The 9610-nt window shown below is 37.3% G+C and overlaps 1 protein-coding gene across 1 annotated transcript; it reads right to left on the reverse strand.

Annotated features, from left to right (window-relative positions):
• Positions 1-7252: 7252 nt before the first annotated feature.
• Positions 7253-8305, reverse strand: LOC131151462 (F-box/kelch-repeat protein At1g57790-like). Its single transcript, XM_058102707.1, has one exon. The coding sequence runs from the start codon at positions 8303-8305 to the stop codon at positions 7253-7255; it is 1053 nt and encodes a 350-aa protein (XP_057958690.1).
• Positions 8306-9610: the final 1305 nt, after the last annotated feature.

Consider the following 9610-nt stretch of genomic DNA (forward strand, 5'->3'; position numbering starts at 1 on the left):
CAGCGAGGTGTGTATACTGGGACCCGAGCAGGGAGGTTGGGGGTCGCTTCCTGGATAGGTAAATCTTCTGTGGGTTGTGCGCGCGCGGGAACGGCTTGCAACGAGAGGTGAGGGCCGCTGCTACTGCGGGAGCTGACCTCGGAGTAAGATTGGCTTGTGCGCGGTCACTTGTCAGACAGCCTCTTCCTGCTGGTGGTACATGAGAGCCAGGGTCCCCGGCAGGTGCGCTGGTTCAGCAAAGACTTCTGAAAGAGTGGGGATGTGGAGGAGAGCTCTGGGCTGCGGTTGCCCTGTGTTTCGCGAGGGCTTTAATTGCTGCAAGATGGGATTTTAGACTCATACAACATATGATGGGCGTTCACTCAGCTGCTGCTGCGTCGCCGTAGCGGAGGCTAGGTTTGACGACGGAAGGGAAGTCACACTGAGTTGACCGAAAGCGACAACGCCCGATAGGTACTTCACCGCCGGGCCGCAGCTCGCGACCTGTGTTATATGGAGTCCGAGAAAGGGAAGAATAGGAGAGAACAGGGATTGAGAGTGACAGGGGTCTGCAGATATGAGAGAGGAAGGAAGAGTTCTGAGGATGGGTAGGACGCACGAAGCAGAGGAGGAAGAGAAGAAGGAGCTGCGGTTTTTTTTCTTTTTCTTGGTGTGTTTTCCCTATTGTTGTGCGCTTGTTCTCCTCTTGTATAACTAAACCCAAACCCTAAAATCCTTTTTTCTTTTTTCACTTTTTTTCTTTTTAATACTTTTCAAATGTAATAATACTTATGATAACTAATAATAATAATAATAATATAATAATAATATAATATAATAGTACTGTAATATGCAAGATTTGAAAATAATGTATTAGATAATAGTACGATAATACTAAAATCAAGTGATATTTAATAATAATAATACATAACAAATGACGGATAATAAGAAAATAATTAGATTAGAAGTTAATACATGAAACTCAAAATAATTATTAAAATAATTATAATAAGAGAATAATAATAATAACATATAATAATATAATGAGAATGGTAATGTAATAATTTAATACAATACTATAACATAATCAATAGATATATAATACTAATAATAATACTATTAAACAAATAATAATAATAATTATTTATATCATATAGAAAATAAATAATAATAATAAGCAATAGTGAAATAACAAAAATATAAGACTATAAATAACAACAATAAAAATCATAGTATAATAATCATAATACTAATAATAATAATATAAAATAATAGTGATAAAAAAATAATAAAATAAGGCAATAATATATAATAATAATATATATAAGGACTCCCTTGTTCTATTGCGACTAGGGAAAAATATGGTCGTCTACAAGCATTGCTGCCCCTCTTTTGTAGGGCTTCGTTGCTTCTAAAGATCAACGTATCCTTAGCAACCTCATTTCGTAAAACTCGTTCTACACATTTATTTGTAGTCAACAAGTTTGTATAGATAAAAACAATTCCTATTTTTAGCACATCATTTAACTCCCTATAGCTCAGCTACCCGATAGCTGTGTTCAAGTTAAATCCAGAGTTGAATATTTCTGCCTAACCAAGGAACGATTTGTACTGGTATTAGTAAGAATCATGTTGTAGTACACAGTGATACGATTATCTAAAGCCTGGGACGCAAGAATTCGCTTGAACTTCAAATGTAAGAATACCGAGCTGTGAGGGATAAACTCAGATGATCTCAGCATAGGACCAGTGATGCATATTGCTTCGAAAATGTAAGAAATCGTCGGGCCATAGTGAGTACGATGAGTCCAGCCATGGGACATCAAAATGGCTTACATCGCTTCGCAACATGTAGTGAAGTTCGGGCCGTAGGCAGATAAGGAGTGCGATTATACTCGCCCATGGGACGTCACATGTTTGGAACAATATTCTGCGGAAGTAGTAGGAATCCCATCCGTAGTGAGTCGGGCGATAATCCAATGCGCTGGGACCAGCAGATGATGGCTTGGCTTTTCGAAGGAGTATGGGAATCTACAAGCCGTATGGACTCGAGGGACCAGCACATGCACAGAGCATGACACGTGTGCTGGTTGATCGTTCGATACATGTAGGAATCCCGAGCCGTAGGTTATCAGACGATGATCCAGCCATGGGACAACAATGAGTGGCGTGTGTGTTTTCGATATGTAGAATCATAGCCATAGGGATACGGTCACGATGACTCCTCCATGAACACAATGAGGACTTTCGGCTTCAAATGTAAGAGTCGGCGGAGCCGTGTAGGTATGACAAGGGGGGATGGGAGGTTCTAGACCATGGGGCCCCAATTATGGATTGTGCGTGGTCGGAATGTAGGAAGTCGGGAGAATGCGAGCCGTAGGTGTGCTAGCGACGAGCCGGGCCATGGGGTACCACAATGAATGGCTATGCTTCTGATTATAGGTCAATGTTGGAGACCAGGTAGTATAGGGGCGATGCTCGCCGTCTATGGGACAACATATTGCGTTGCTTCAAATGTCGAACCAAGTCATAGGGAATACAATGAGCTAGCCATGGATGATTGCCATGCTTCTAAATTGTTCAGGAATTCCGAGTCTTCAGGGATAACAAGGATCCAGCCAATGGGACACAATGATGGCTTGCCTTCGAATGTAGACTGAGGCCGTAGGGAGACGATGTCCAGTCATGGGACACACCATTATGGCTTGCTTCGAATGTAGATATGATCGCCAGGAATACGATGATCTCATTCATGGGACACATTGGATGGGATTGCTTCGAATGTCGCAATCTGAGCCATAGGGATTACAATCAGTAGATCCACGCCATACGGAATTGGGACACTCAATGATGGTGCGTGCTTCGGGTGTAGAATCCGAGTCCGAGTAGAGGATACGATGACCACCATGGGTGACACACAATGATCTGACATTGCCTTCGAATGTAGGAATCCGAGCCGTAGGGATACGATGATCCAGCCATGGGACAAAATGATGGCTTGCTTCGGATGTAGGAATCAGAGAAGTAAGAATACGATGATCCAGCCATGAGACACAATGATTGCTTGCTTCGAATGTAGGATTCCGAGCCGTAAGGATATGATGATCCAGCCATTGGACACAATGATGGTTTGCTTTGAATGTAAGAATCCGAGCCGTAGGGATACGATGATCCAGCCATGGGACACAATAATGGCTTGCTTCGGATGTAAGAATCCGAGCCGTAGGGATACAATGATCCAGCAATGGGACACAATGATGGCTTGCTTCGAATATAGGAATTCGAGTCGTAAGGATACGATGATCTAGCCATTTCAACCAGTAACAAGGTGTGAATTGTAAGGTAACACATGAAATGAGAATAATAACACTAATACTAATAATACCAATAATAATAATAATAATAATAATAATAATAGTAATAAATTACTTATATCAATATAGGAAAATAATTAATAATAATAGTAATAGTGAAAATAAAAATATAAATATAAATAACAACAATAAAAATCATAATAATAATAATAATAATAATAATAATAATAATAATAATAGTGATAAAAAAATAATAATAATAAAAATAAGGTAATAATAATAATAATAATACAATGAGAAAGCATCCCTTGTTCTATTTGGTTAGGGCAAAAATAGGATGTCTACAGTACTAATTGGAGTGTGAGTTTGTTTCGTAGCTTGGAGGCAAAAATCCCTTGACTGATTTCTGTAATTTTCTGAATCAGTCGATGGTTTTAGAAAATCATGGTAAATATATCGACGGTAATGTTTCCAAGCAGAGAAACTGAAATATGGAATTTGAATTTGAAAATTAAGATGATTGTGGAATTGGATGTCAGATATTTAATTAAGGATTTGGATATTAAAATGATTTCTTATTTTTATGATTTTTGTCCGTTATATTAAGATGTAGAGATATGAAACTTGCCTCTGTTATATATATATATTTAGGGATGTGATTATTTAAAAAAGTTGCAAAACTTGAAGAATAACAAGAATGAGACGCAAGAACATATGAATCAAGATGAGAATGAGGCTTACAAAGCCGCATTGGATAAAGAGAAGATGCAAGGTCCACATGATCAGAATATGAAGAGGATTCCACTAGGGAGGATGTGGGATTTGTACTTGCAGAAGAAAATGAAGTACAAATAGAAGAAATGGGAACAATAGAGGAAGACTCTTAATCAATATCACAATTAAATGGATCAATATTTACAAGATCAAACTCATTTAAGATGCTAAAACTTGTTGGAATATAGAGGAAATGAATGTGTTCAAGAAAGACGACGAGATGAGAAACATAAAGATTTTATGTTTCTGTATCATAACAACAATATCCTTTTTTTTCCATCACCATAACCAAGAAACACACACAAAGAGGATTGTGCAGACAACTTAGAACGCTCAGTATGAGGTCGAAGGACAAAACATATACAACCAAATACTCTCAAATGAAAATACTATGGAGCCTTGCCGTACAACTTCTCATAAGGAGAGACTCCCAAATTAAGAGCAGTAGGAATTCTGTTAATCAAATATGTGGCAGTAAGAACTGCTTTTTCAATTCTTAGAAAACTTTGGGAACATTACCAGAAATGAGAAGGGATTGAACTGTCTCAACAATGTGCCTCTGTTTTCTTTCAGCCACGCCATTTTGCTTAGGCTTTTCAATAGGTTTCATGGTACCTTTAGAGGTGAGTTTGGTGGAAAACTCATTATAATTTTAACCCCCCCCCCCCCCAAATCGCACATATAACACTTAATGACAAGTGAATGTTGTGCTTGAATCAAAGCACGAAACTGTTGATTTTTTTAACCGATCCCTATTTTCATTATGACAAATCACAGCATCTCATTAATGTGCTTAGAATATGAACAAGTTCATCCTTTTGAAAGTATAGATGATGCTGCAATATGAAAGCCTTAAAAGCACTTAGATGATCATACCTCGGTGTATTCCATGGCAATTCAAAGAGCAAAGCGTGAAGGCATTTTATATTTTTCAGTTGTAATAAAAATTAGGTTTAATTGTGGATGCATGATCTCATGATTTAAATTAAAGCTCATAAATAACCTTAGGGACCTCCATGTTTTCATGAAAAACATTTTTACTTAAAATGCTAAACTTACATAAAAGGTTTGAAATGGTTTTGAACTTAGCAAAAGGCAAAACTCAAATTTTCTTAAGGGTCAGTTGATCGGCATCATAGGCCCAGTCAACTGGAGTGTGCACTTGGCCAAAGCGTATTTTTACGAAGGACCCAATCGACCGGCCTTCCAAGCCTAGTCGACCGGATTGTGCAAAATGGTCAATTTACAAAGGCCCGACAGACTGAACTCTTGAAAGCCACTAAATCCTAGTCGATCAACCATCATACACTTGAAGCCTTGTCAACTGGATCATAGTGCTCGATAGACCGAAGTGTGATAAAATGGAAAATCACCTTGGGTTAGTCGACTGAATCCCTCGGGATTTTGAATTTTAGGGCATATAACGGTCAGATTTTTGAAAATTAAATAATATTATATTGCCCAACGGTCATATAACGATCATATTTTGTTTTTGCCTATATATATCAACCCTAAACACTTAGAGATGGTTGGGAAGAATATTGGGAGCATACTAGCTTATATTTTTTATTCTCATTTATTCTTCAAACCCTTTTTGTGTATCAAATGTTTATTTATCCTCTACTCCTCTTTTGACAAATATTTTTGGAGAAAATTTTTAGGGGTTTCTTGAAAGAGGCTTGAGCTTATATCATCTTTCATATATATAGCTTGAAAAGCCTTCTTATTGTTTTGAAGATCAAATTCTTATTTCTCCTATTTTTTTTGAAGATCGTTTTTTTGGATAAAACCTTTTTGGGGGTTTAATTTGAAAATGCTTGAGCTTGAGCTTATATCTTCCATATATATTGCTTGAAGGTCTTTTCTTTTATTTTTGTTGTATTTTTCAAAAGATCAAATTTCTCCTACACTCCTATTTTGAAAAATCTTTTTGGAGAAATCTTTTGAATAATTCAAAAAGGCTTGAGCATATATTTATTCTCATATCTATGTTACTTGAGAGCCTTCTTGTTATAAAGGTCAATCTTGAAGAAATATTTTTCTCCTACTCTTTATTTTGAAAAATCTTTGGAGAAAATATTTTGAGTTTTACAAGAAAACTTTGAGCATATATTTCACTCATATATAATTGCTTGAAAGGCTCCTTTTTCTTGAAAGTTTGAGTATAATTACACTCATATTTATTACATCAAAGCATTCTTTTCTAAGGTCAAATATTAAGAAAAATCATTTTTCATACTCTCAGTTTTTACTTGAAAAATATTTTGAGAGGAAAACCTATACTCTACCGAACTTTAATTTATAAATAATTTGAGAGTGCATTTAGATTTTTAAAGTGTACAAATCAGCTTTCATTAAAGCATTTTAATTGTACAAAAAATTATTTTTCGAAACAGTCCTTCACGGTTCATATTGTGAATTATGACCAAGTGAGGGTACATCACTTGAAAAGGTGGCTCAACCTAGAAGGAGTGGGTTGCGATGTGATCCGCACTGAGCGAGGGTACATCGCTCAGAGAGGTTAGTCTGCCTAGAAGGACTAGTGACTAAGCATGGGGTATAGTTTAGAGAGGGGGGCTCCACCTTATTTGAAGGAGTGTTGTAAATGGGGGGTTCCACCCTGTAAGGAGTGTAAACGGTTTGGGTCCGCCCGGATAAGGGAGCTGGTTAGTGAAATCCTTGGAGGGTTCACCCAAGGTGAGAACGTAAGCGGGTATAGCCGAATCTCGTTAAAATCTTTGTATCTCTCTCTCTCTCTCTCTCTCTTACTCTTAATATTTCCACACTTTAATTTCGGCACGGGTATGCCTATCATTTATGATTGTGATTATTTTGCACGCACATCTTTAATTTTAATTAGGATATGATTTGGTGAATCGGAAAATTTAATTAGTAAAAGTTTTAAAAGCTAATTCATCCCTCTTTTACACCATTCCTACAAAAGCATTTTATAGATGCTAATGAAATCAAAATATTTCTTTATAAGGTATGTGCAAAATTCATAATTACTAAATACTAATGTAAAGTACAATAAAATGTTTAGGTTAAAGAATAAACTAAAAAAAATACATTTAGCCATTAAGGAAATAAATCAAAGACAAAATTTTAGGCTCAAGTAAAATAATTAGCTAAGCAATTAACTGCAGAAGATTAAACTAGATCAATATTTAATGGCAGAACATGAGTCAAATCGAAAAACGGGTGTCCTTTTCCTTTACTTTGGGTGCGATCCAAAATATGGGATGATCAAAAAACTTGAGCCAGCTCGGATTATTGGATCCGAAATCCAACGCGTCCACATAGTTGCTCCAAGGGCTACCTAAGTAATAAATGCAATTTCCCTTGCATGGTCCTGTTGAACCCGCAAGTGAAACGGATACGGACTCGCTCCGATGACCCAAAAACAGAGCTTCATCCCCCAAACTCGTCACCCTGTCCCATGCACCATTCCCCAAATCCAACCTAAACACTTCAAAATCACGTTTCGCCGGCGTCGCCAGCACCAGCATGAAGTCGCCGGACGACGACTCTACCAAATACTTTTCGTCAAAGTGGAAATCCGGCGGGTCTGCAATATGGATAACGTCCGGATCACTCGACCCAAGCTGGAGCTTGAAGATGAAGACATTACCTTTGGCATCGACGAGATAAAATTGGCCCTTGTAGAACACGACGTCGCTGAACGGAAATTCAGGCGGAAAATAGACTCTCGTCCACCGATCATCCGCCGGATGACAAAACGCCAGGCAGCCCTGCCCAAGTAAATGTGAAAAAGTTACCAAAATCACGCAATTGGGGTCCGCCGGGGACGACGAGAAGGCGAATCTCTCGATTTTGGGCTCGAGTTCCGGCCGAAGCAGATTTTTTGGCGAAGGGAGGACGACGACGGATTTCGAGAAAGGATTAAAGAGTTGAACGTCGGAGCAGCGCCGCCAGTGATCGGTGCTGAGTAACCAACCGCCGGAGGAACAGCACAGCCAGCGTTGCCAGGTCTCACGGAGACACATTGGGTGTCGATTTTGGGATGAAAAATCTAAAATTTCGCTGGGAGAACGGTTGGCGCCATGAATCAAAAGCAGAGGAGGAAAAGTGGGGAGTAACTTGAGATGCGCTGCCGTTGCCGAAAAAAACCATGAAACGCAGACGGTTTTGCAGCGGCAAACGTCGACGAAACTCAGGTGGCTGAAGATGAGCTCGAGGAGCTCCGGCGGCAGGAAGGCCCAAGAAATAGCCGCCATAAGGGGAGAACTGGAGAAAAAGAAAACAGAGTGGAAGGAGCGAGGGGCTGTACCTCTTATAAAACCCTGGAATTTTAAATTTCTTTTGAATTATAAGTTACTAAACATTTTGTTATTTTTTAAAAATTAAAATAATATTTTTTGTGAATTTAAAACACAGCCGTTTAGAACGATTTATGGAAATCAATTTTTGAAAGAAAAAAAAATATTGAATTTGATTTGTAATTATAATAAATATTGAATTATAAAAATATTACAGGTACAACAATAACAATAATAAAAGGTGAATCAAATATAATAATAATTTTATATCAATTTATCTGATTAAGTGCATTTTCATTGACTAGTTTAAGAGCTATTAAATTTTTCTTGACTATTTTTTTTTTATTTTTTATTTTTAGGAGTAGAGAAATATGCTATGAGATTGATTACTTCTATCAACTTTGTAAGGACCTAATATTATCTAGGCCTTATAAATTTTGAATTTTAAATTTTAAAATTTTGAATTTTTAAAATAATTTTAAGAGGTTTTTCAAAATTTGTCAAATTTTTAATCAATGAACTTTTCCTTCATTTTTTGATATTTGGTAAAAATCAAAGCTGAAATTGGGATGCCCTCTAAGGCCTTCACCCTCTCACCTAGTCCTCTAATATTCCAACCTCCTTGGCTGAAAAATAAATTATATTTTTGCACCATATTACAAAAATTCAAAAGAAATTCAATTCAATACATTAACATTTCTCAAAAAAAGACAAAAAATGAAAATTTGAAAAAAGAAGAAGAAGATATATATATATATATATGCAAGAATTGAACAGAAATTACAACACTCCATTAATATTATATATTAATTGCTAATAAAGGAAATAACCTGAGCCGACTTCGCCCGCATTGAAGCGTTGCTGAGCATTCGACATTTTCGTTTCTTCTCTAGATAGTGATGTTAAACAGGAATTTGGATGGATAGGACTTCTTGAATACTAAATCGCTTGATTGAATTTGGGTAATGGTATGATGTGGGATTGCAGTGTGTGCGTATATATATTTTGGACATCGTCCGGATGTCCCCAGCCGACATCTACTAGATTACCCTGGGATGCATCACAGCTGAGACTAATCCCCAGACACGTGTCTGAGAGATATGGTGTGTGTGCATGTGTCAAGTTGGTGAAGGTGTTGAAAGTATGCATTCTTGCAGAAGACGAGGGCATTGTACTGATCCGAACATTATGCATCTTCAAGCGTCTAATTCATTTAAGTGATTATTCTTTACATATAAATTATATTTGAAGTTGACAACCTTT

The sequence above is a fragment of the Malania oleifera genome, chromosome 3, assembly GCF_029873635.1.
Source record: "Malania oleifera isolate guangnan ecotype guangnan chromosome 3, ASM2987363v1, whole genome shotgun sequence".
Lineage (NCBI taxonomy): Eukaryota > Viridiplantae > Streptophyta > Magnoliopsida > Santalales > Ximeniaceae > Malania > Malania oleifera.

Coding starts and splice junctions, on each gene's coding strand:
- LOC131151462 (XM_058102707.1), bottom strand. CDS start 8,305: ATGGCGGCTATTTCTTGGGCCTTCCTGCCGCCGGAGCTCCTCGAGCTC.